At 41.6% G+C, this 27,206-nt stretch overlaps 2 protein-coding genes and 3 non-coding genes across 7 annotated transcripts in view; 1 reads left to right on the plus strand and 4 right to left on the minus strand.

The window, feature by feature from the left end:
* Positions 1–5,632: 5,632 nt before the first annotated feature.
* Positions 5,633–10,340, minus strand: RPL12 (ribosomal protein L12). The gene is made up of 7 exons (XM_063433006.1): positions 10,171–10,340; positions 8,719–8,792; positions 7,927–8,025; positions 7,124–7,205; positions 6,293–6,379; positions 6,042–6,154; positions 5,633–5,684 (listed from the first exon to the last, which is right to left on the minus strand). Exons 1-7 carry the CDS (start codon positions 10,205–10,207, stop codon positions 5,679–5,681), a joined length of 498 nt encoding a protein of 165 aa, XP_063289076.1. The 5' UTR covers positions 10,208–10,340; the 3' UTR covers positions 5,633–5,678.
* Positions 6,461–6,587, minus strand: LOC134573802 (small nucleolar RNA SNORA65). The gene has a single exon (XR_010085362.1). It is a non-coding gene; the product is annotated as a small nucleolar RNA SNORA65 (small nucleolar RNA).
* On the minus strand, positions 7,273–7,398 carry LOC134573804 (small nucleolar RNA SNORA65). The gene has a single exon (XR_010085363.1). It is a non-coding gene; the product is annotated as a small nucleolar RNA SNORA65 (small nucleolar RNA).
* On the minus strand, positions 8,863–8,990 carry LOC134573801 (small nucleolar RNA SNORA65). The gene has a single exon (XR_010085361.1). It is a non-coding gene; the product is annotated as a small nucleolar RNA SNORA65 (small nucleolar RNA).
* Positions 10,341–10,569: 229 nt separating the features above from the next.
* LRSAM1 (leucine rich repeat and sterile alpha motif containing 1) overlaps positions 10,570–27,206 on the plus strand; it is a 43,406-nt gene continuing 26,769 nt past the window's right edge. For 2 of the 3 annotated variants that reach the window (XM_063433012.1, XM_063433013.1), the window contains exons 1-9: positions 10,570–10,685; positions 20,786–20,958; positions 22,762–22,818; positions 22,929–22,973; positions 23,323–23,400; positions 25,355–25,423; positions 25,842–25,926; positions 26,184–26,305; positions 26,732–26,822. In XM_063433012.1, the coding sequence (XP_063289082.1) occupies position 10,685; positions 20,786–20,958; positions 22,762–22,818; positions 22,929–22,973; positions 23,323–23,400; positions 25,355–25,423; positions 25,842–25,926; positions 26,184–26,305; positions 26,732–26,822 (721 nt within the window). In that variant the 5' untranslated portion in view covers positions 10,570–10,684. Of the gene's footprint in view, positions 10,686–20,155; positions 20,192–20,785; positions 20,959–22,761; positions 22,819–22,928; positions 22,974–23,322; positions 23,401–25,354; positions 25,424–25,841; positions 25,927–26,183; positions 26,306–26,731; positions 26,823–27,206 lie in introns of those variants that run through there. The other variant, XM_063433014.1, reaches the window with a different exon arrangement.

The raw sequence follows: 27,206 nt of genomic DNA on the forward strand, positions 1-27,206 counted from the left end.
ATGTACCATTAATGAAAAGTCTCTGTATGCTATTGTTAAGCCAATGTTCTACACATGAATAATATTTTTTTAATCTAGACCATTTTTAAAAAAAATGTGAACACTAGTCTATTGTGAGAAACAGTATCAAATGCCTTTGCAAAATCCAAATAGATCACATCCACTGCAACACCCTGATCTATACTTCTACTTACTTCTTCATAGAATGCAATTAGGTTAGTTTGACATGACCTATGTTTCATAAAACCCCTTCAGCCACTTACCTTTATCCAGCACCGGGTTCCCTTGGCGCTGGTGACCTCTCCTCCCCCTCTGATGTCAGCTCCCTAGTGGAGCGGAATGCGCATGCGCGGCGGAATGCGCATGCGCGGCAAAAGCCGCGCGCGCATTCAAACAGTCCATAGGAAAGCATTTCTCAATGCTTTCCTATGGACGTTCTGCACGCTGGATGTGAATTTCGCATCTAGCGTTGCAGAAGCGCCTCTAGCGGCTGTCAGGAAGGCAGCCACTAGAGGCTGGATTAACCCTGCAATGTAAACATTGCAGTTTCAAAGAAACTGCTATGTTTACATCTGAAGGGTTAAAACCTGGGGGACCTGGCACCCAGACCACTTCATTGAGCTGAAGTGGTCTGGGTGACTATATAGTGTCCCTCTTAGTACTCGTGGGTGAATACTTTCAGGCCACGGAGCTTTGTTTACATTAACTTTCTGTAGCACTTTGTCTTCAGTCATCAAATCTCAATTTTTCTGTAAATGTTTTGCAGAAATCATTTGCATATCTCTTGCCATAGGATCCTCCTTAATATATACTTTAATTTTTTAATTTTTTTTTAGGATTTATGTACTGAAACAATGTTTTGGGGCTAGTTTTGCTCTTTGGTTATCAACCTCTCATTTTCTAGTTTATCCATTCTAATTCTAATTGCCTTTTTGCATGCATTATTGGCTTCCTTATATATTTTTTAACATTAGGTGGTTTATAACATATCCCAACCAATAATTGATTTCCCTTCTTTTCCCCCCAAGCTGATATATACCCATAAAGCTTCCACATTTTCCTCATCACATTCCACTTGCTTGAGATTTGGCTTTAACACACGATTGACATACAAACATACCCCACCACCCTTTTTGTTTTTCCTATCCTTCCTAAATAACATGTACCCATTTGAGTTAACTGCCCAGTCATGTGTCTCATCCCACCATGTTTCTGCTATGCCTATTATGTCATATTGTTATTAGCTCCATCATGGCCTTCTGTGATGGGATTCGGAGTTATACCTTTTTACACAGTGTTATAGGATGAAAACAAACATTGCAGTCACGTCTCGGATGGGTGGCAATGGCTGCGGGGGAATGCCTCGTCTGTGTTACAGTCCTCCCAATCGGATCCACCGAAGAAGGTAACTATTCTGTCTGCATAACAGCATTATAGACCTCCATTTGTAGACCGGCCTAGCACGCCCTAACGATGGGAAAATGTTAATACTGTGAATCATGGTGGAATGCAATGACAATATAGAAATGCCAGTAATAATAATGATGATAAGCTTGCTCCTTGATATAAACACTGCCTTTCCTCAGGCAAGCGAGACACTGCAGGGAACGTCTCTGTACCAGAACCAATACATTAAGCTGTAGTGGTTCTGGTACTAAGAGTGTTCCTTTAAGTCACATGTTTCTAAAATAAAAACTTTTAAAATGTGCTGTAGCAGTCTTTAGAATGTTTATGTAATGGTAATCGTGAGGTGGAAGGGCTCTTTCTCTCATCCCTCACTGATTGTAGGAAATAACCCAATGATTTTGAAATTTACGGTTGATTTATAGTTTCAAAGTGGGGAGATCTGACTTGCAGGCATTAAATCAGTGACCAGTATATTCTGGAAGAACAATCCATGCCCCTTTAGACTTGTAAGCAGGACTACAGTATAAATGAGAGTGAGGGAGGTTTAATTGATTAGATTCCGTTTCATTCAAGTCAATAAGTGAAATGTTTAAAAGGAACACTTCATGAAATATACACATATATATATATTTTATTTATTTTTTAAAATGTTTTCTAGCTATATCCTGAAATAAAATATTAGACACGTGCAATTAGTTTCAGTCCGAATTTCAATCCGGACAGATTTCGGCTATTCGGATGCTTCCAAATTGCAGAAAGTGCCAAACCCAAGTACTTTGGATTTCTGCAAAGTGGCAAAACAGGAGAGGGAGGGAAAATTAAGGGAATGATGACAGGTATCTTACCCTAACAGGGCTAGGGAATTGCCAAAGTCCTGAATTTTGGAAGTGCCAAACTGAACCGTATATTTTGCCCGTGCACATCCCTATAAAATATTCGTTATTTTAATAATTTGTTTTGCATGGGTTCTTAGGGAGTTTAATACAATCTTAGCTTGGTATAGCTGCAGAACTCCTCTCCCCCCAGCACAAACTATCAAGTTTTACAAAAATTATTGATTTAAATCAACGCCTAGTTATTTGTTTCATACCAACATGTATCAGTGATACCAATGATTTATGCCAGCAGCTCTAGCTCACCATAGACATTTAATGTTACCTTAGCATTTCTTTTTATTATATTTAATTTATTTTTAAGATATACCGCATTCCAACCTCCTTTCTGTTCAATCTACTTTTTATAATCTTTCTTATCTCTTCTCCCATTCCTAGTTGAAAGTCTTCCCCAAGTGTATAACAACGTTTGCCGCAACACAGCAGAGCCTTGTTCATCCAGGCACAATTCAATGGAGCTAAAAAAATTGTACCCATGTGCAAAATCAAAAGCCTCGCACAACTGCAAGTATGTAACGATGACCTATCGCAAAGCTTATTGTCAAACCTTTATTCAACACTTGGTGGGATATGAGGTCAGCTGGCTTAAAATGGGACTGTTCTATAAGGGCGTCTGGTGGCATAACACATATTCAGCGGTTTAAAAAAATAAAAAAAAAGGCACAGATCAGTGTATTCTTCATTTAAGTGCGATATACCAGGTATTATGAGCCACGTTTGGTATGCTCATGGCAAGCAATAAGCCCTATGGATACCCCATTATTTAAATTACATGCAGTAACTCCATTGAAGTTTCTACTTGCCAACTAGCCACAAGTGGACAAGGCATCACTTTTATGTTTAACATTGCAATACTGAAGGAAGAGAAAACAATGGAAGAAATGTTCCTAGATAACAGAATGTATTTTTATAAACACTGCTCTATTATACAGTGATCAGCCACAACATTAAAGCCTGGCGAAGTGAATAACTGATTATATTTTCACAATGGCACCTGTCACGGGGCAGGATATATTAGTCAGCAAATAAGCAGTCAGCTCTTGAATTTCATATGTTGGAAGTAGTAAAAATGGGCAGGCGAAAAAAAATCGGAGTGACTTTGACAAGGCCCAAATAGTTTAGATGAATGGGTCAGAGCCTCTCCAAAACAGCAAGTCTTGTAGGGTGTGCCTGGTATGCAGTGGTTAGTACCTACCAAAAGTGGAGCAAGGACAGATATACAGTGAACTGTTGTCAGTCATTGGTACCCAAAGCTCACTGATGCACATAGGGAGAAAAAGCCAGCCAGTCCGATCCCATCACACTACAGAGCTACTGTAGTTCAGATTGCTGAAACCCTAACACCATGATAGAAAGGTGTCAAAATAGAACGCATCGCAGTTTGCTGGATATGGAGCTGTCTGGACCAGACCTGTCAAGATGCCCACCACTGAAAGCGCCTGCAATAGGGATGTAACCTTCAGAACTAGACCATGGAGCAATGGAAGGTTGCCAGGATTGGTGGATGTCTGAGGACATGTGCATAATTTAGCTGGGGAAAAGATGGCAGGCAGAAGCATTGTTTTCTTGGGAATCCTTGGATCCAGGCATTCACATGGATGTTACTTTGATACTATCACAAACCTAGAGAATTTTGCAGACCACATACACCCCTTCTTGACAATAGCATTTCCTGATCACAGTTTCCTCTTTCAGCAGGATAATGCTCCCTGCTAAAATTGTTCAGGAATGGTTTGAGGACCGTGACAAAGTTTAAGGTGTTACCTTGGTCACAAAATATCAATCCGACAGAGCAGCTGGGGGATGTGCTGGAACAAGTCCGATGCGTGAAGGCCGCCCTCCTCCTTGCAGGACATAAAGGACCTGCCTGATATTGTGTAGGGAGGTGATTTATATGTTGCTCCGTGTATATGCAACCCCTTGTTGGCAAATGTAGATCTCACAGTAAATAAATTGGCATACAAGCTTGCAGGCAAGGTAATAGAGGAGAAAGAAAAAATACACATTACTGTTTTTCAAACTACCCCTTGATGCTTTGTAGCAGGCATTGAAGTGTCACTCCAGGCAACCAAAAGCTTGGTGGGGACCACAAGATGCATGCCCTTTGCCAACAGCACTGACAGGTTAGTATTATCCAAATATCACTATTGCAGGTCAGTTACAAAATGCACATGGACTCATTTTACAACTGGTTTTCAAGGAGGCTGTGGTTGCTCTGAACCACCATGTTTCTCAGTACATCCCAAATTTAATAGCAGATTTTATTGAATAAAATTACATTTACGTAGATATTACATCATACAAGTGCAGTGGGGCCCATGTTATATAATACTGAACACTATGGCTTAATATATTACATTGGAAGTTCAACCAGCTTCCAGTCAGTGCTCCCATCAGCACAGATGCCCAATTACAAATATGAATGTGGTATTTTAGATCTGGGGTTGGGAAATTTTGGCATCCTCAGAGGATTAACTTAGTCAGTTTTGCATAAATATTTTTATATGTTAGATGCACCAGAATGTGAACTTCATGATGTCCCAAACAAATGTGTCAGGTGACAGATCTTCCAGTTTGTTAAAGATGCAACATACATAACTACACAAATCTCTGAACAGCCTTTATCCTCACCCTATCCAGAAAAAAAGTTTGCCCAGAGGTAATGTGCCCTGGCAAACTGGTTTCAAAGCCCAATGTCAGCCCCAAACATTGCTTTATGCTACTTTAAGTTCCTTTATAGTAACTGCACTTTTAAAAGCAGTTTGTTGGCTTACATCTACAAACACTGACATGGAGTAGTTACTGGACACTGCCATAAACTGGATGCAAAAACAACCTGTGAGGACTATGCATTCTCCCCCCAGTTAGGGCTAAATTCAGAATATTGATTTCTACAAAGACACATAGAGCCAAAAAGCAAGCCAGGAATGAACGCAGAATGCATACTATAACCACTGCAATGGGTATAGTCTGCTGCTTAACATTCCTTACAGCCTAAGTTAGGGCACAGATAGAGACATAGGATGCATGGTTTGGGGGAGGGGAGGAATGTTTAACATGTGGCTTGTTTTCTTTAAAAAGGAAAGAGCATGAAATAGACCATTGTTACATGTCAGCATTAATTATATTCAATAAACCGCAACTTTAAGAAACTGAACAGGTCAGACTATTAACTAAAAAGTCGAAGATTCTGAATTACTGCAGCTGAATAAGGAGTGTTTTATAATTAAACAGCCCATTGGAAAGGCCTGATATTAAACACCCCAAGCACAAAAAAAAAAAAAAAAAGACCCAGGATCAACAAAATTAAATAAAAACCACAAGACAAGAAATAGAGAAAATGTTCTTTATTGTAGATAATTCTTCTACACAGCAGGTTTAATTCTGTAAAAAAAAAAAATATATGTATTAATATTTATCAGCACAAACTACCAAAACTTTACTACAATGTCTAATCAGGGTTTCCAACAGTTTTCCAGCCTTACAGGGAATTCTACAAGAAACCGGGAGTGAAAAGTTGCTGCACGCCAGCAGTGGTTCCCAGTGACTGAACCTGCCTGGAAACCTAGCATACGAAGGGGCACGTGTCAAGGTTACTTCCCAGTAAAATGCAGTGCAAAAATGGCCTCATGGTTCAGGCCATCACAGTAAAGAACAGGAGATTTCATTTAATGACCAGCTAGTTATAGAGTGTTATACTATAGGATACATACACAAACTGTTTTCCTATGGAGCACTTACCGCTGGGCATTCCATCGCACCACTGTTTATATCGTCAATGATATCGTGTGGGTGCCTTCCATCAATGTTGCAGCCAACGGACTGTGCCGTGCCCAGAATCTCTTTAATGGTTCCTAAAGAAAAGGTAGAATCAAATTAACACGTGAAAAACAAAATAAAACACTAGACAAGAATCAGATGTGAATGTATTACTCTATATTCACAGATTCGTTATTTTATGCCGTTTAATATATTTCAGAAAGATTACCTACCAGAGAGCTCTCTGGCTAGAGACCGGTGCCGCATTTGCCGGGCGATGCTGATAATTTCCTCCATGGTGACGGAGCCATTGTGCTTGACTGAAAATAAAATACAGAACTTAGACTTTATTCACACCAAGCAAACTCCACCCTTCGTGTATTTTAGCATAAAATGCCAACATGTGTTCCCTATCTTTCGGCACAGAATCACTCACACACAGAATGAACCTGTTTCCTAAGAAGGGTTTTGTTCTTAGCGCACCACTGGATTATACACAGTCATATATCAGACTGCTATAGTGGCGGGTGGCTGGAATATAAGAGGCAACATGAATCATCTAGAATTCCACAACATTTAGCAGAAACTAATGCAAATCAAGGTGTTTAAATATTTTTCAATTAACTTTGTGAATGAAGTGTTACACCAGGCACCATGACCAGTGATTTGAAGTGGTTACGGCCTGGAGTCAGTAGATCCCAGACTAGATCTCATTGCTCACCACAAGCTGAGGAGTTAGTATCTACATTGGAATAAATGCCTGACAAAACCTGGACTGTAGGTGGGTTGTGAGGACTGGTTTAAGCCTTTTGCTGCCAAAGGAGCTTTTATGAGAAGTACTAGAATAGAATGCAGTCTGACAGGATGTCCAAGCATTTGCAGAGAGCACTGTCCTGGAGTAGTTACAGGCAAGTTAAGGCTTTTATTGTATTTATTAAATAAATCCCAATACTAAAAGGTTAATGTATTTTAACCTTTTAGTGATCATTTAAGGGGGTTATGTTTGAACGCCAAGTCACACAGGACATTTGACATTGCCACATTATTCAATACAAGATACTCACTGTTCTTCTGCTTCTTCCTGTCACGAGGGGGCTCCTTCAGGGCCTTGATAATCAGAGCAGAGGCAGATGGGACGACCTCAATCTGCAGAAAAATAAAACCCTGTTAGGACCATTCAGAAACCATTTTTCTGCTGTGTGGCATCAGGTTGTTGTGTCCCCAATCTTTCGGCACAGGGTCTTTCACACACAGAAGGACTCTGTTTCCTAAGATGGGTTTTGGTCTCAGCTCACCACTGGAATATACCATGTCACTGGCAGACTGGCATAGTGGCGGGTGGCTGTACACACATTACCCATGATTGGCAGTCTCAGTTTGACAGCCAGCTGGATGCATGCCACTGGCTACCTATAACCACAATAAACATGCAGCGCTAGAGGGAGTAGAACTTTATATATATTTGTATGTTACTTTACTTCAGCATGATCTAAAATGCTACCACACCCTACTGGGATTGCATGGCAGTTACTTTCCAAGAAGCTATAAAATAATCCAAGAGAGGTTGTCTTCCTAGAGACACCCACAATAACATTTGAAAGACTAATTTTGTCTAGCACTGAGCAATGCAATCCCTTTTAATGCTATAAAACTATGTTAAGACCAGTCAGTGGTTTGTCATACTTTATGTGCGGGGCTCTTCCCAGTGCCTTAATACATAACAGACTGTCCCTGCACACATTTCTAATGCACCATACACCGTGTTGGAGGATGCTCTGACTGATTAGCCACACGGATATTCACATAAACATTGGACTATTCCTGCACACGTTCAATTGTTAAAGTCTGTCCATAAATTTGACGTTACCTGTGCCTGTCTGTTCTGAATGGTCAGTTTGACTGTAATTCTCAGCCCCTTCCAGTCTCCAGTGGCTTTGGCAATGTCATCACCGACTTTTTTGGGAGACTAAAAACAAAATCCATTTGTAACATTCAAGCAAGTTGTCAATTCAGAATCATAGCATTAGTTTACACAGTTTAATAAGGATTTAAGACAGGCATGTACTCCCATTGCCATAATTGTTCGATTATATCCATCAAAAGAGGTTTGATAAACTACACCCCAATTCCAGATAGACTAAGCTTGTTTCAGCAGGGCCATTTCCTGTCCCCTTTCCCAGTAAATAATTGGGAATTTTTAAAATCTAGCTCCTCACTAAAATGCAGACATGGGGTGAGTATGACAAGAACAGAATATTGAGGTGACATGGCAGGTCCTTTGGTTCATTACTGCAGCAAGATCTGACAGCAGATGCATTAAGTAGAATTGTGGCCATTTAGGCACCAAAGGGTTTATTGCAGGGGCTCAGATTAGCATGCAAACTAGGAATTCCATACAACTATTCTAGATCAGAGACAGACCTTTAGTATTCCAGAGTTTAGAAATCTTTAGCACTTCAGATGTGGGCTACACCACCCCTGATGTTTTCCAGCATTATGGGAGATTTAGTTCACAACTTATGAGTGCTGAAGTTTGCCTGCCCCTGTCATACAGGCTTGTGTGCCAGAGGTCACTGCTTAGCACACCGCTATCCAGCTCAATGACCTTTCATAAAATACTAAATAAAAGTAAATACACTTTACACCACATGTAACTCACCAAACCCAAGGGTCCGATTTTAGGGGCCAATGCAGAGGTGGCTCCAACTTCCCCTCCTGTGCATCTCAGACACACTATAACCGAAACAGAGGCAGAATTAAAACCAGTGCAGAGCACAGTAAGCAGTTCTAAGCAAACAGAATACAGTGTTCTCAATCTTTCGGCACAGAGCAAGCCACGTGTAGAAAAGCTCTGTTTCCTAAGAAGAGGTTACTTTAAGCTCACCACTGGAATACACCAAGACACAGGAATCAGGCTGGTATAGTGGCGGGTGGCTACATTATTCATCTTAAAAGAGGGCATCCCATAGCCAAGATTTTACTTTAACTGGCTGCGGCAGATTCCCAGTCACTAGACCTTCCTGTCTATCTTCTCACACAGGGAGTATGGGAATTGTGTAACAGGAGAAGTTCCAGACAGCTTTCAGGCATATATGGGACATGTACCGTTACATCAGCAATAAGCTACACTTTCTACAGCAATGGCTCAATACCACACTCCTAACTAAAGCAAGACTTGCCAGAAATGCAGAGTGAGCGTCAAACACCTAAACTGGAAACAGACCTGGAGAATTTTCAGATCTTCGTTTGGCCTGTAGCCATTTCCTTAAAGTGGTTATAGTGACCAGAGTCCCCTGGCCCTACATTCAGTGTCAATCAATAGTTGTTAGTGGCTACTTTTAAGGTTAAAATGCATTAACAATTCTAACTTTAGTGAATAACCCTACTAACAAGCCACTTACTGGCACAACAAAACTTTGACCCAGTGATCAACAGTACATAAGGAAACCATTACCTACAAGTTTGTAAATTCAATACAGCTCATTCTCCACCCACTGCTCCCCTTCTACCCCCCCCCCAGCCTGGTATAGTATAGTCCCGATATATAAGAATATTTCCACCCTCCAGTCTGGTATAATATAAAATAATATTTCCCCCTTCAGCCAAGTAAAGAATATAATCTTGTTATGTAGTAAACCCCCCAGCCCGGTAGGATTATATTATTAACCCCCCCCAGCCCGGTAGGATTATATTATTAACCCCCCCCCAGCCCGGAAGGATTATATTATTAACCCCCCCCAGCCCGGAAGGATTATATTATTAACCCCCCCCAGCCCGGAAGGATTATATTATTAACCCCCCCCCCAGCCCGGAAGGATTATATTATTAACCCCCCCCCCAGCCCGGAAGGATTATATTATTAACCCCCCCCCCAGCCCGGAAGGATTATATTATTAAACCCCCCAGCCCGGTAGGATTATATTATTAAACCCCCCAGCCCGGTAGGATTATATTATTAAACCCCCCAGCCCGGTAGGATTATATTAACCTCCCCCCCGCCCGGTCCCCCCAGCCGATGATGATGGAGTACCGTGAGAGCCACACTCGCTCCGCCTGCCGCACTGAGGCCTGCCCGCCCGGGGCTCTCACTGCCCGCTAACCGCTCACGTACCGACTTTAATTTCGGTGGGGTCGAATTTGGGAGGCATGGCTGCCGGTTACTGGGCGGTTCCGCTTCTCACAGACCGGTCTCGGTGTCGGATGAACCCGGATTCGGGACGACCGATAGAACTGTTACACCTCAACCAGCTGGGAGCGGGGAGAGAAAGAGGGTGGAGCGACAGCGCCAGCGCCTTATCAACCGCCCAAACATCGCGAGATCCCCAATCAGGCACCGCCGCCGCCATATTGTGTGTGGCAAGGGGGCCGCCATATTGTGTGAGGCAATGGGTTATTAGTATCAGCTTTTGGCATCTGCCCTCATTAAACATGGCGGCCGTGTTCTGTTTGTCCCTTACCTTAGCAGCCTTACGCTAACAGTCACATCACGTGATCACAGCAGTCACATGACCTTGTGATGTCACGGTTGCTGCTGCCGAATGATGCATTTACAGAGCTCCTGACTGCAGAGTAAGGGAGGATCCCCAGAATAGGGCCCAGAGAGTGTGCCAGGGGCCCCAAATCACAGTGAGTATACATTGCACAGGGCTCCAGCCACAGGGGGGCATTATATACAGTGTGTCAGTCAGTATACATTATTATCTACAGTGTGTCAGTCACATTATTATATACAGTGTGTCAGTCAGTATACATTATTATCTACAGTGTGTCAGTATACATTATTATATACAGTGTGTCAGTCAGTATACATTATTATCTACAGTGTGTCAGTCAGTATACATTATTATCTACAGTGTGTCAGTCACATTATTATATACAGTGTGTCAGTCAGTATACATTATTATCTACAGTGTGTCAGTCACATTATTATATACAGTGTGTCAGTCAGTATACATTATTATCTACAGTGTGTCAGTATACATTATTATATACAGTGTGTCAGTCAGTATACATTATTATCTACAGTGTGTCAGTCAGTATACATTATTATCTACAGTGTGTCAGTCACATTATTATATACAGTGTGTCAGTCAGTATACATTATTATATACAGTGTGTCAGTCAGTATACATTATTATCTACAGTGTGTCAGTCACATTATTATATACAGTGTGTCAGTCAGTATACATTATTATCTACAGTGTGTCAGTCACATTATTATATACAGTGTGTCAGTCAGTATACATTATTATCTACAGTGTGTCAGTCACATTATTATATACAGTGTGTCAGTCAGTATACATTATTATCTACAGTGTGTCAGTCACATTATTATATACAGTGTGTCAGTCAGTATACATTATTATCTACAGTGTGTCAGTCACATTATTATATACAGTGTGTCAGTATACATTATTATATACAGTGTGTCAGTCAGTATACATTATTATCTACAGTGTGTCAGTCACATTATTATTATATACAGTGTATCAGTCACATTATTATATACAGTGTGTCAGTCACATTATTATATACAGTGTGTCAGTCAGTATACATTATTATATACAGTGTGTCAGTCACATTATTATATACAGTGTGTCAGTCACATTATTATATACAGTGTGTCAGTCAGTATACATTATTATATACAGTGTGTCAGTCACATTATTATATACAGTGTGTCAGTCAGTATACATTATTATATACAGTGTGTCAGTCACATTATTATATACAGTGTGTCAGTCAGTATACATTATTATATACAGTGTGTCAGTCACATTATTATATACAGTGTGTCAGTCAGTATACATTATTATATACAGTGTGTCAGTCAGTATACATTATTATCTACAGTGTGTCAGTCACATTATTATATACAGTGTGTCAGTCAGTATACATTATTATCTACAGTGTGTAAGAGACTTACGTTTTCCATTATTATCAGATTGTGACCATCCGGTCTGGTTTACACTGTATTTTACTACTTTTTAGCGCAGCCCTTCCCCCCCGTTGTTTCATTATCTACAGTGTGTCAGTCACATTATTATTATATACAGTGTATCAGTCACATTATTATATACAGTGTGTCAGTCACATTATTATATACAGTGTGTCAGTATACATTATTATATACAGTGTGTCAGTCACATTATTATATACAGTGTGTCAGTCAGTATACATTATTATATACAGTGTGTCAGTCACATTATTATATACAGTGTGTCAGTCACATTATTATATACAGTGTGTCAGTCAGTATATATTATTATATACAGTGTGTCAGTCACATTATTATATACAGTGTGTCAGTCAGTATACATTATTATATACAGTGTGTCAGTCACATTATTATATACAGTGTGTCAGTCAGTATACATTATTATATACAGTGTGTCAGTCACATTATTATATACAGTGTGTCAGTCAGTATACATTATTATATACAGTGTGTCAGTATGCATTATTATATACAGTGTGTCAGTATACATTATTATATACAGTGTGTCAGTCACATTATTATATACAGTGTGTCAGTATACATTATTATATACAGTGTGTCAGTCACATTATTATATACAGTGTGTCAGTATACATTATTATATACAGTGTGTCAGTCACATTATTATATACAGTGTGTCAGTCAGTATACATTATTATATACAGTGTGTCAGTCAGTATATACATTATTATATACAGTGTGTCAGTCACATTATTATATACAGTGTGTCAGTCACATTATTATTATATACAGTGTGTCAGGCAGTATACATTATTATATACAGTGTGTCAGTCAGTATATACATTATTATATACAGTGTGTCAGTCAGTATACATTATTATATACAGTGTGTCAGTATACATTATTATATACAGTGTGTCAGACAGTATATACATTATTATATACAGTGTGTCAGTCAGTATACATTATTATATACAGTGTGTCAGTATACATTATTATATACAGTGTGTCAGTCACATTATTATATACAGTGTGTCAGTATACATTATTATATACAGTGTGTCAGTCACATTATTATTATATACAGTGTGTCAGTCAGTATACATTATTATATACAGTGTGTCAGTCACATTATTATTATATACAGTGTATCAGTCAGTATATACATTATTATATACAGTGTATCAGTCACATTATTATTATATACAGTGTGTCAGTCACATTATTATTATATACAGTGTGTCAGTCAGTATACATTATTACATACAGTGTGTCAGTCACATTATTATTATATACAGTGTATCAGTCAGTATATACATTATTATATACAGTGTATCAGTCAGTATATACATTATTATATACAGTGTGTCAGTCACATTATTATATACAGTGTGTCAGTCAGAATATTATTATATACAGTGTATCAGTCACATTATTATATACAGTGTGTCAGTCACATTATTATATACAGTGTATCAGTCAGTATATACATTATTATATACAGTGTATCAGTCACATTGTTATCGTATACAGTGTATCAGTCAGTATCCCAGTGTGTGGTTGTTTGTTAATATACAAAATGCTCTGTATGTCTGTAAATAAAACACTTTATAACAGTGATTATGTCAGCCTGGCCTCAACTACATGTATTCTATACACATATTAGACAGGCACTCCATAGTGAGCAATTACTGTGTATAATATCAGGGCCAGGCTGTACTGATATTGGCTGTGTAGATAGAGCCAGGCCCAGGCTGTACTGATATTGGCTGTGTAGATAGAGCCAGGTACAGGCTGTACTGATATTGGCTGTGTAGATAGAACCAGGTACAGGCTGTACTGATATTGGCTGTGTAGATAGAACCAGGTACAGGCTGTACTGATATTGGCTGTGTAGATAGAGCCAGGTACAGGCTGTACTGATATTGGCTGTGTAGATAGAGCCAGGCCCAGGCTGTACTGATATTGGCTGTGTAGATAGAGCCAGGTACAGGCTGTACTGATATTGGCTGTGTAGATAGAACCAGGTACAGTCTGTACTGATATTGGCTGTGTAGGTAGAGCCAGGTACAGTCTGTACTGATATTGGCTGTGTAGATAGAGCCAGGTACAGGCTGTACTGATATTGGCTGTGTAGATAGAGCCAGGTACAGGCTGTACTGATATTGGCTGTGTAGATAGAGCCAGGTACAGGCTGTACTGATATTGGCTGTGTAGATAGAGCCAGGTACAGGCTGTACTGATATTGGCTGTGTAGGTAGAACCAGGTGCAGGCTGTACTGATATTGGCTGTGTAGATAGAGCCAGGTACAGGCTGTACTGATATTGGCTGTGTAGATAGAACCAGGTACAGGCTGTACTGATATTGGCTGTGTAGATAGAACCAGGTACAGGCTGTACTGATATTGGCTGTGTAGATAGAGCCAGGTACAGGCTGTACTGATATTGGCTGTGTAGATAGAGCCAGGTACAGGCTGTACTGATATTGGCTGTGTAGATAGAGCCAGGTACAGGCTGTACTGATATTGGCTGTGTAGATAGAGCCAGGCCCAGGCTGTACTGATATTGGCTGTGTAGATAGAACCAGGTACAGGCTGTACTGATATTGGCTGTGTAGATAGAACCAGGTACAGGCTGTACTGATATTGGCTGTGTAGATAGAGCCAGGTACAGGCTGTACTGATATTGGCTGTGTAGATAGAGCCAGGTACAGGCTGTACTGATATTGGCTGTGTAGATAGAGCCAGGTACAGGCTGTACTGATATTGGCTGTGTAGATAGAACCAGGTACAGGCTGTACTGATATTGGCTGTGTAGGTAGAACCAGGTACAGGCTGTACTGATATTGGCTGTGTATGTACAGGACTTTATAATTGCTCCACTTTTAGTATTTTGTGCTAGATTGCTCTTTTAAAGGAAAACTGTAAGCACCATAACCACTACAGTTCACTGTATTACAGCTTCTGGATGAGGCCATGACCTTTGCTTTCCAGGCGCCAGTTAAAGCGGCTCTGAACTTTTTAATATTTTTGAAATGCTTGTAAATCACATAAATTAAAGTGAGAATTCAAAGAGAATTTCAAATTCAAGGCTAGAGTAGTCGAACTGAAAGCAGAGCAGACTTAGAGAATGTTTCTAGTTCAGCTAGTTTGACCTAATTTGAAATTCAACCCATTAAAAACATTGCATAAGACACCGTGGGACTACTTATCATATGTTAAATTGTGAGGTTGACATAACTTGACAAAAGGTGGAGTTACTGTGGGAATAAGACAATACCAGTGCAGGTTCTCGTGGGATCCTCTAAAGAGAACATCACTGACCTGGGCTCCTGGTCCTGGCTACAGAGAACATCACTGACCTGGGCTCCTGGCTACAGAGAACATCACTGACCTGGGCTCCTGGCTACAGAGAACATCACTGACCTGGGCTTCTGGCTACAGAGAACATCACTGACCTGGGCTCCTGGCTACAGAGAACATCACTGACCTGGGCTCCTGGCTACAGAGAACATCACTGACCTGGGCTCCTGGCTACAGAGAACATCACTGACCTGGGCTCCTGGCTACAGAGAACATCACTGACCTGGGCTCCTGGCTACAGAGAACATCACTGACCTGGGCTCAAGGCTACAGGGAACATCACTGACCTGGGCTCCTGGCTACAGAGAACATCACTGACCTGGGCTCCTGGCTACAGGGAAAATCACTGACCTGGGCTCCTGGCTACAAGGAACATCACTGACCTGGGCTCCTGGCTACAGAGAACATCACTGACCTGGGCTCCTGGCTACAGAGAACATCACTGACCTGGGCTCCTGGCTACAGAGAACATCACTGACCTGGGCTCCTGGCTACAGAGAACATCACTGACCTGGGCTCCTGGCTACAGAGAACATCACTGACCTGGGCTCCTGGCTACAGAGAACATCACTGACCTGGGCTCCTGGCTACAGAGAACATCACTGACCTGGGCTCCTGGCTACAGAGAACATCACTGACCTGGGCTCCTGGCTACAGAGAACATCACTGACCTGGGCTCCTGGCTACAGAGAACATCACTGACCTGGGCTCCTGGCTACAGAGAACATCACTGACCTGGGCTCCTGGCTACAGAGAACATAACTGACCTGGGCTCCTGGCTACAGAGAACATCACTGACCTGGGCTCCTGGCTACAGAGAACATCACTGACCTGGGCTCCTGGCTACAGAGAACATCACTGACCTGGGCTCCTGGCTACAGAGAACATCACTGACCTGGGCTCCTGGCTACAGAGAACATCACTGACCTGTGCTCCTGGCTACAGAGAACATCACTGACCTGGGCTCCTGGCTACAGAGAACATCACTGACATGGGCTCCTGGCTACAGAGAACATCACTGACCTGGGCTCCTGGCTACAGAGAACATCACTGACCTGGGCTCCTGGCAGATGAAGTGCCAGAAGCTTAATATCAAAGATGGAGTCGCGTGCAAGGGAACAGCAACTTGCCACCGCATCCCACATGGCGCACCCCAAACGGTGATGTCGCGAAATATGCAAAGACTCCAGAAGGTGTGAAACAGTCCATAAACAGTTTGACTAATTACCCTGAGAGGGAGCCAGGGTACGACAGACTGTAGTGGTTATGGTGATTGGAGCGTTCCTTTAATTGGTTAATGTTGATTCTTTATATAAAATAATGTCCTCCAGTTTTACTTTAATAAACTACAGATATGTTACTGGTAGATACAGTCTTCTCATAAGCAAGTATTCCATGTGTTCTCTGATGGAGAGCCAAGATCTGCGATTAATTATTAATTGATTATGTCATTGTGAGCCGTCGTACGAAGCATTTCGATAATATCCTCCCTGGCCGTGCTTTCTGTGATTCATCGTTCGAGGCATCTTAATGCTGGGTGGGTACCAGGACGCTTCACACATTAGGATGATATGTGTGTTTATTGGGTAATTAGTCATTGTGTATTGGGTAATTAGCGATTGTGTACACCAATTACTGCATATTTCCAATGAAGCTTCCTATTCATCTTGTTAAACAGGTAAATATTTGGTGAATGTTGTTTACATATTTACCATTACCAGCCGGTGTCTATATGAAGGGAATTGGTTGAGTACCTCCGGGTACGTTTACAGGTAAAGTCTAGGCTGTTAAGATGTTTGGGTTTAGATCAGCGGTGTTTGGTGGCGAGGGGGCCGTGGCAGTGATTGTCTGAGTGGCTGCTCAGAGATATTTATACACAGACCCCCAACATGGGGTCTCCGTTCATTCTGTCCTAAGCTCGCCCAGGCGTCTGTGTCGTGGAGATAATGGAGTTAGACCTCGGTAAACCAATTATCTCCCAGATACAGAGGACACAACACAAAATACCCCAAAAACAAGTACAAAACTGTCACGGAGTATAACCCTAACACGCAGAGTTTAGGATGGCAAGTAACGAACTAATGAAATATAAACGTCTTACCGGGTCTTAGAGTGGCCGGACCTAACGTTAGACAGAGAAAAGCGTAGTCGAAATATGAGCCGAAGTCAGGGTAACGGAGAGACATCGAAATCGAGAACTAGCCAGAGTCAGGTACACGGTAATAATCAGATGGGCAAACAAGACAGGCAAGGGTTAAAGAGAAACTCAGAGTCAGGAAACAAAGCCAAGGTCAATACCAGAATACAATACAAATCACAAGGAATGCTCTAAAGGGTACTGGGAACAGAAACCACATTAGGGCACAGAATCTAAGACCAGGTAAGTTTAAATACCTTTATTTTTAATTTGATTGGTCCACATCATGCCTGCGCCCCAAAACATGCGTGAATGGGGGCGTCGGAATGATGTGGGCCAATTGGAGCCGATCGCAAGGTTAGGCTCCCATTTCCCTTTAAGAAGGTGCGAGCAGTGTTCCCAATACTGTACGGGCCGCGTGACCGATCAGACTGTCCGGCACACGGCTCGATCAGAGGACCCCTGCCAGCACACGGACCAAGTAAGCACCGTTACAAAAACAACAATGTACCACCACAAGTTATATATCCCCTGAAAGGTGGGATCCGAGGGCCCTTCTGTGAAAATATTGGGAATTGTCCAATCGCCACCCGGTTAAACCTTTGACCATGTCGCAGTACCATGTCTTACTCTCCAAAGATCGCCCTGCTAGCTCGTGGGTAAAGGGGTCAGGACAAGGTAGTAAAATGACAGGGGAGAGGCACTGAAGGTAGCCAGGCTAGAGTTCTGGAAGGATTGTCAGCAGTGAACGTAAGTCACTCCGACTGGCCCAAAAGGGTTCAACGGGCAGGGTCAAAGGGATTGCTGGTACAGAGGATTGTGAGGGAGTGTACACAAGAGAGGGAACTGTAGTGATTATAGTACTTCTTCTAGGCATAGTTAATTACAATAGAATTGGCTGAAGTTTGGATGTGATAGTTACTGCGTTACTGCTATCCTTTGTCAGGAGGTATGATAGGGAATTATCTGCTAAATAGTGGTTTTATTATACCCACATTTTCCTCTGTCTTTTCACTAGAACTGTAATAGTGATTGCAAGGGGGCTATTTATCTGACCATATTTAAAGGGGATTATTCATTTAAAAAACACACAAAATACAGGATTTGCCCAGTGATTGTGAAGAGGAATACAAGGTTGCCAATTAAAATATGTCAGCTAGGTATTTAAATAGTTCCAAATAAATCCTTAGTAGAATAGGTAGATCAGGTGACAGTCTATATAACAATGTTTCCAATGGGGAAATCACGTTAATGAAGCGGAGTGGACACATTGTAAAGATATATAAGGATTCGTTTAAATATATTTTAATGGAGATACTCTACTAGTCCTCTAGATATTTGGTTTATTTAGTTTCTTCCTTTTAATTTTTAGTTGCTATTTATGCATCCTCTGTAACGCACTGTACATACATTAACTTTTTTTGATACGGAGGAGAGTGCCATTCACTAGCAGAGGGATCTCCCTGGTACTGGCATTGTCCTCCTTGGTTTTTCTTTTCAATGATTATTTTAGGGTTATGCCCAAGAACCTCCTAGTGGTATCCAGATTACTCTTGCTACCCATGCACACTTTTATCCTTTATGAAGTGGCCTGGGTGCCTACATTGGGCCTTAAAGTGTGCTGTGATTGGGGTGTAAATGACTACTTTCTCGGGCACGGGGAAGGTTGACCCTCAAGCCCCAACAAAGAGATGGGTCTCAATCCAGGTAAATCCAGGGACTTGTATTAGGAAGCCGTGGACGGTTTGGCTGCTTACAGAAACCTGCCTTAGATTATTCAAGCTTTTGACAAGGTGGCAGTCACTTCCCATGACTGTGTTTATTGTGATCGTCCTAGCTACATTCCATTTCCAAACTTTTGCTAGGGCGCAAGATTGCCATCTGCATGCAAGACCTGGTTTATTGGAGCTTATAGACTGGTTGGAGCTGGTAAAGGCCTTGAGGTGGACTGCTAATTCTCAATCAGTCATGGCCAGCTAGGACAAGTAAATGACAACCTCACTGGATCAAGATTATTCCTGAAAGACTGGAGGATCCTAGAAGGTGGTGGTTGGTAGTAAGCAGATTTCCTGGAGTGATAACCCAATGATCCAAGCCTGACGTGGTGGGAAGCCCCATTTCCTGACCAGTAGGAGGAAGTCAGTTTTATGGAAGCAGAAGAGGCTTTTCAGATCAACCAGCATTATCAAAACTGCTCAGAAAATGGGCTTCTGAGTGTGTGATGAGTTAGTCCAGGGGCCCTGTTGTAAAACCGTTCCAGTTTGTTTTACTTTTTTCCACCTGCACTGTGAATGTTTACATGGTGTGTTCAATAAAAACATGGCAACATTTCATTCTTTGTGTGTTATTAGTTTAAGCAGACTGTGATTGTCTATTGTTGTGACTTAGATGATGATCAGATCACATTTTATGACCAATTTGTGCAGAAATCCTTATCATTCCAAAGGGTTCACATACTTTTTCTTGCAACTGTATATACATATCAGTATTTTTTGTTCGTTCTAGTTTGGTGCTTTAGGCAGAGTGAGTGTACAGTGGAGTAATGCTCGGCTGGGTGTGGGAGAAGGCTGTCCAGGAAGAATGCATGCTCGCCTAGGGACAAATCTTCACGGAAATGCTGAGTCTGTCTAAACCTCTTGCAACAGGTGTAAAGCCGTGACTTGGTGTCCTGTTGGTAAGCAGAGCCATCATGGGATTCACATTTGGGAAATGTAAACGTGGGCTGCTACTGAGGGAGAGAATCTGACCACAAATAATGCGGAATTCTGGCCATTCGCTAGTAACTCTGTGTCACTGTGTCATTAATTACATTAGGGGTTTAATTAAATGGCCTTTACAGGAGTTACACTATATACCTGTATAAGTACAGTACATGTTATGAGTCTTGGCTGCGGCGATAATTAAAGAGTTAATTAATAACCGAAAAGGTGGTGTGGGGGCACTGAAACTGTCTCCTTAATGTCTGCTTTTATTTTCAGCCAATCAGAATACATCTGGCGTTAGTACCACGGGCAGTGATTAGAAAATGCACACTTTTTATTTTACAGATTTGTGTTCAGTGGTTCTGAAGGGGATTTTAATATCGGATCGATGTATGTTTATTAATGACTTACCAAAATATGTTCCCAGGCTGCTTATTATCTGAACAGTGCGTTTTCCCCATATGGGAACTCATTTCCTGGGTTAAGACGAAGTAAGTCGGATATTTTGCCCCAGATATCGCAGTTTGACCGCCCAGACTCTGTAAATGTAATGACGCTTGTTACAGTGTGTTCACAGAGGAGCCCACAATGCAGTGAAAAGCAAGAACCGAGCCACGTGGCTTCTTCCTGCCCGCCATTTACTGAAAGCCCTCACAGTGGCGTTATGATGCCGCTATTCTTCCGAAAACAAAAGCAGAGCGGCGAAGCGAGGAAACGGCTTGAATATCAGATGTGCCTGGTAAGTGTGGACTATCACCACTTCCAAAATTATTATTTATGGAAAAAATCATCTTCACTGCTTCAGAATTTATTTGAAATTAGAGATGTGCATGGGTGGGGAGGGGAGGGGGGGGGGGGGGGGGAGTGCTTTACTGATTTGACTTATTTTAGATTGACAAGTTATTTTCCGAAATTGGGAAATGCAATTTGGACAACCCAAATCTTAGTTTGATCATTAGTTTTTTTTCTAATTTTGGAAGTCCGTTATTCTCTGTGGACAATGATTGCAGGTCGCAGTCACAAAGTTACAGGTTTAGGGAATTATCTGCTAAACTGCTGAAATCTCAAAATTAGGTCAATCCCTTTCCTTTATTTTACTCTTCCAGCTGTTTAATAGATAATGCTCGAATTTGTTATCCTTATACGGGATTGCCTTGAAGATATCAATGACCAAATAAGGGATCTACTAAACAGATTAAAGATAATCAGGTAATCTTTTGTTTGTTTAATAGCTCTCTAATTTCTTATCCTTCTGTGAGTTTGCCGTATTTGAGGTTACCAAATGGGGGTTCTATCTGCGTTCTACCTTCGTATAAGGGTGCAAAAACAATGTACTGCATGTGCTGCATGTATACAGAATGTATGTGATATACACAGTATAGCTAATTAGGGAGCAATCTTCTAAACAGCTAAAAGATCAAAGTTGCCAAAAGCTGTTTTTGTTAAATTTGTTCTTTTAGCTGTTATAGTAGATTGTTCCCGAATTGTGGCAACTTTGATCTTTTAGCTGTTTAGAAGATTGCTCCCTAATTAGCTATACTGTGTATATCACATACATTCTGTATACATGCAGCACATGCAGTACATTGTTTTTGCACCCTTATCTGGTAAATGTAAAAATCTACTAAACAGCTGAAAGATTAACATTTAGAAAATCCGGTGATGGCTGATGGGAATGTGACGTTTGTGACATCTTATAGTGTATACGTGACAAGATCCATATAACCCTTTACATACTGTCTCGGATGCGGGAGACGTGGCTCGTGGTAAATAAAGTGCCAGGAGCTGGCGAGACATGGCGGCAGTGACCATAGCGGCTCCCTGTCTAGCGGCTTCCACATACAATCAGACGCGCCACCTTGGGGGGCTTCGAAAAACATGCCCTCAAGTGACAGTGACCCTTTTAGCATTACAAGTAAAATAAAAAATATAATTATTTTAAAAAGTATCAAAGATCAATGTGGATTGTATTCATGATAAGGTTGGCAGAGTTTTAGCTATGTGGCACCTGGTACAGACAGTGAGGTGAATTGTTATAAATGCTTTGAAACCCAGGAGTGTTTGTGTCTTTGAGGAGTGGTCTGACGCATTGAATATTTATTGCAATTTAATCAAGTTATTACGGTACATTATATGGGGGACCTGCCTGCCATCTTAACAAGTTAAGCTGTTTTCTAACTTTCTAGATGGAGCCTGCCCATTTGGCCCCTCTGTGTCCTCCTCTAGCCCCGGCTTCAATATGGATGCCTTTCCATGGGCGCTGGTAATGGGCTGGGAGCGCCAGTTGAATCTGTCAGCCTATCACCGGGGTCCCACTGAATGTCTTCGGCTGGGGCCATATGAGGGGGAGGAGGGGCGAGGAGGACGGGTGCTGTTGCGAGCTATGGGGAGGGGTGTGTAGATCATTTTTAATATCGAGGCTTTGAGGAGGGATTGTGGAAATGTAAGGCCAATGAGTCAATGGGGCTGTTATGTGTGTATACGTCTTTATGTGTGTGAATATATATTTATGGTTTACAATTTATTATTTTCCCTCCAACAGGCGAAAGAGGCTGGCGCTGATGATATTCTGGATCTCTCAAAATGTGAATTGTCCGAGGTAACGGACTCAGAGCCTGTTATCTGCTCCCAATATATGAATACATTAATTTATTTAATTTACGGACGAAATGCCGGAGTTTAAAGTTTACCCCTCCCCTCTCTTTGTAGATTCCGGATGGCATTTTTTCCACATGTCGCGTGTTACAGAAAAAGGTAGTTATTACTGACCCAGTGAAGTATTAATCTGATTCGGTAAATGATAAAATAACATTATCACTACAGTAAGAACGTCTGATCTAAGATCTATCACATTTATTGACCGATTATTTTTTTATGTAATAAAGAACAGGACACATTGCTCACTGTAGTATGTTGAAGTTATTAAAAGATGATCATAGACGTGTCTTGTCCTAGCAGAGTGTGTGCCTAACTGGGCAGCGTTCATCTAAACTGGTCCAAAAAGACAACTCTCAGCAAATTTCACCTCTCGGTTTATAAAACCTGGAAAGTAATGCATTTAAACATTTTATTTTATTTATTTTTTGCTTTTAATCTTTTGCAGGTCCTGATTCTTCACAGCAACTTCCTAACGCAGCTTCTCCCCAAATCATGCCACATTTCAGATCTTGCTGCCTTGAAGGTAACGCATATTACAAATACATATTAACCTGTGTTTCTTCTCCGTGTCCACATTGCGGTGGGATCAGTGGCAGCGTCCTATGCCGCCATTTTGTTTAGAAGTGCGACACAAGGCTGGAGTCCCGAGTGTCTGTCGGTTGTATTTTAAGTTTGACTTAATTAGGTCAAAATAGGTGACATTTGAAATTTAGTGCTTAAGCATCAGACAATGAGGAAGCGGCAGACTTCCTGTCTTGGACAAACTTTCAGATTTCTTTTACTTGTCTCTAAAAAAAGAAAAAGTAACAGATTTGTCCCATAAACTAATGAATAGAATACGACTAATGGCTGGGAGGACCCTAGTGGCGAAGTGGCTGAGTGACACGGCCCCACAGCTTGGCAGAAGTCAAACACAGGATATAAGCGAGCTATCTCGTGGCTAAGCTTTCAGCCATAGTACGTAGCTCCAGGCAACCTTTCTAAGGGGTGTGGGCTCCACGGTTGGAGTTGGAGGGATAGGTAGATTGGGAGAGTGGAGGACGGGTTGGTGGTTTTATTTATTTATTTTTTCCAAGGAGTTTAATTTTAGGTTATCTACCTTTTCATTGTCGAGGTCATGGAAGGCAGCTCACAGCCTCAAACAGTACTGCCCTGTCCGACATCCCAGAGAAACTTAAAGTGTCTACATAGCACATAGATATATTTTTATGTTTATTCTTCATTCTCGGGTCCTGTACCATAGGCCTGGGAGCTTGAGGGCTATGCGCAGTATCTTAGCTGTTCCTAGAACTGCACTCTTTTGGACAGCAATCTCAGATGTCCCACCTGGAATCTGTTGAAGCCAATACCTAACTTGGGAGTCACAGCCCTGAGTGCTCCTAGCACAACTGGGACTATTACTGCCTTCACTTTCCACATCCTTTCTAGTTCTTCTTTCATTTGCTTTTTGTCCACCTTCTCATGTTCCTTCTTCGTAATGTTATAGTCACTGGGTATTGCCACATCCACCACGACTGCAGTCTTTCGTTCCTTGTCTGCCACCACGATATTGGGTTGGTTGGCCAGCACTTGCTTGTCTATCTGGATCATGAAGTCTCACAGGATCTGAGCCCTGTCATTCTCAACTATCCTTTGTGGTATCTGCCATCTGGACTTAGGCAGGTCCAATCCATATTCTGTGCAGATGTTTCGGTACACAATCCCCGCAACTTGGTTGTGTCTCTCTGTGTATGCTGTTCCTGCTAACATCTTGCACTCGGTTACTGTGTGCTGGATTGTCTCTGAGTCCTCTGCACAGTCTGAGCCTTGCATCTTGCCTGGCGTGGTAGACTCCAGCATCTATTGATCTGGTGCTGAGTGCCTACTCCTGTGCTGCTAGGATTAGTGCCTCAGTGCGGTCTATCAGTCCTGCCTTTTCCAACCACTGGTAGGATTTTATCATGTGAGCCACATCCACTATCTGCCGGTGGTACACCCCATGGAGAGGTTTGTCTAGCCAAGGAACCTCCTCTTTTTCTGCATCCTCGACCTGTTGAAGTCTCAGGCATTCCCTTAGCAGTTCATCTTTGGGAGCCATCTTCGTGATATAATTGTGCATGCTCTGTGTTTCATCCAGGACTGTGGCCTTGACACTCATCAGGCCCGACCTCCTTCCTTTCGTATATATATATCCAATAAGTTGAGAGGTGCGCTCAAAAGGTCTTATTCCAAGTGATTCTATATTAGTAAATTATTTCATCCAAAGTATTATGTCCCGATCGACATTGCGACCACTCAGGGTCTTTTTCAAGATCAAACATACAGTGTAAATTTAAGATTTAAATAAGAAATAATGTGAAAGCCACTTACCAATCCAGTGTGCATGCAGCTCTATCCCTCCTGTCCTAAATACATAATTATTTGTATTTAAAAAGGCACTGATTTGCAAATAAGTTCTATTTATGTGTATATAGATTTTTTCTCTCTCCTTATTTTAGGTCCTTGATCTGCATGATAATAAAATGACATCACTTCCTGTTGACGTTGGTTCCCTGACATCATTACGGGTAAATATGGCAGGCACTGGGACATGCAGCCCTGGGGTGATGTAATAGTCATATTGTTCTATGGGGAAAGCAATTGATGAACTAAGTGATTAAATAAATAAAAGTAATTCTATATCAAATCGTGTTGTAGCAAAATTCTGTAAAACTGGCCATTTATTGATTCCCCAATAAAATGTTATTATATTTTTTTAGTTGTACCATATACAGAGACTCAGTTACAGACAATAGCAGAAGATATTTACTGGGGGTGAGATATTGAGAGGGGTGGGTTGGAGAACGTCACCGGTGATTCCCACATCCCATGCTCCACTCTATAGCAGATCCTGTGTGCGTGTATGTATGTATGGTATGTGTATACAGATGGGGATCAATGTATCCCCCCCGGGAGGAGAGTGTAATAATTCTCTGTTCCCAACAGGTGTTAAACGTTGAACGAAATCTCCTTCGGTCTCTTCCCGACTCAATTGGAGACTTAGTGCAGCTTCAGACTCTCAATGTGAAAGGTATATTCAGTGCGATCAGTTTGGATTTTGGTAAAGGTATCCTTAACGGACTTTTAAACTGAGCTTAATGAAATGATAGCTTTGCTGTTTATGAGTGCTTTTCACGTTTTCTATAGTTTATTCCGTGTTTTAGTTCTACCATAATCTCTCGCACTTTGTACAGATGATCTGTCTGAGGACAAACTCCTGTTCTCCCAGACAAACACTGCTTCTACTCCTGCCGTCTCTGTATGAGCTCATTATCTTTCCTTATCCAGGGAACAAGCTGAAAGTCCTTCCTCAGACGGTGGGTGGGCTGCGCAGCCTGCGGACGCTCGATGTCATGGAAAACAGACTGCAGGAACTCCCTCAAGCGCTTGCCCATGTCCGAACTCTCGAGGTAAAGTATTCCTCTCTACTCTGAGATTCTGACAAACCAAAAATAAATTATCTATAACCGACGTAACTCTGAGACAATCAGGATGAGTTAAAAGAAATCGCTATGTGGAATGTGTCCTCTAATTATTTAGGGTTATTTTTATTTGATTTAATATTTTTATCAGAAATCGTTTTCAGACAAGGGATGGCAACTCCCATCATGCTTTACGACGGGGCGTAGTTTGCAGGTTAGGTGTCCCGGTGGGAGGGAGGAAAAGTAAGAATGGAAGTGTCACGTCTGATAATCTGTTCTCTTTGTGTGTCCAGCGGCTAAAGGTCGTCATGGCGACTGTAGAATGTCTGTCTGCAGATTGTTTAATATCCGTTTTGTCCGATTGCTTGGTTGTATCTGTAATGTTTCTGTGTCTGATCTGATCCCGCCTGGTAGATGCTATCTCTGGACACGGCCGGCATGGTCTATCCCCCGCGCTCTGTCTGCGTGGAAGGAACAGAAGCTATCCAGCAGTTTTTGTGCAAAGGTAAAACCAGATCAATTCCAACCTGTGTCTTCTATCAACATACACAGCATATTCACTAAAGAGAGAACTCAAAGTGAATCTCCAATTTAAGGCCAGCGTAGCCGACGTGGAAAAGTCCGCTATAGTTTCAGTTTGGCTTCGAAGGCCTTAAATTTGAACTTCACGTTGAATTCTCACTTTAGTAAATAACTCTGACATCACTCCAGAAATAAAAACAGTGATATATCTCAAACTGCCGCCTGCGTGGATTAAAGATAAACCCAGTATGCTGGCAGTTTGTGGCGGTAAATGTGAGAAATATCTCAGATCTGTTTATAGTGAATCTGACATCCAAATTGTAAGGACGGCGTGGTGCACGTTGTTTACAGTATTTACTAAACTAGG

This window comes from Pelobates fuscus, chromosome 9, assembly GCF_036172605.1.
Source record: "Pelobates fuscus isolate aPelFus1 chromosome 9, aPelFus1.pri, whole genome shotgun sequence".
In the NCBI taxonomy this organism is placed as follows: Eukaryota; Metazoa; Chordata; class Amphibia; order Anura; family Pelobatidae; genus Pelobates; species Pelobates fuscus.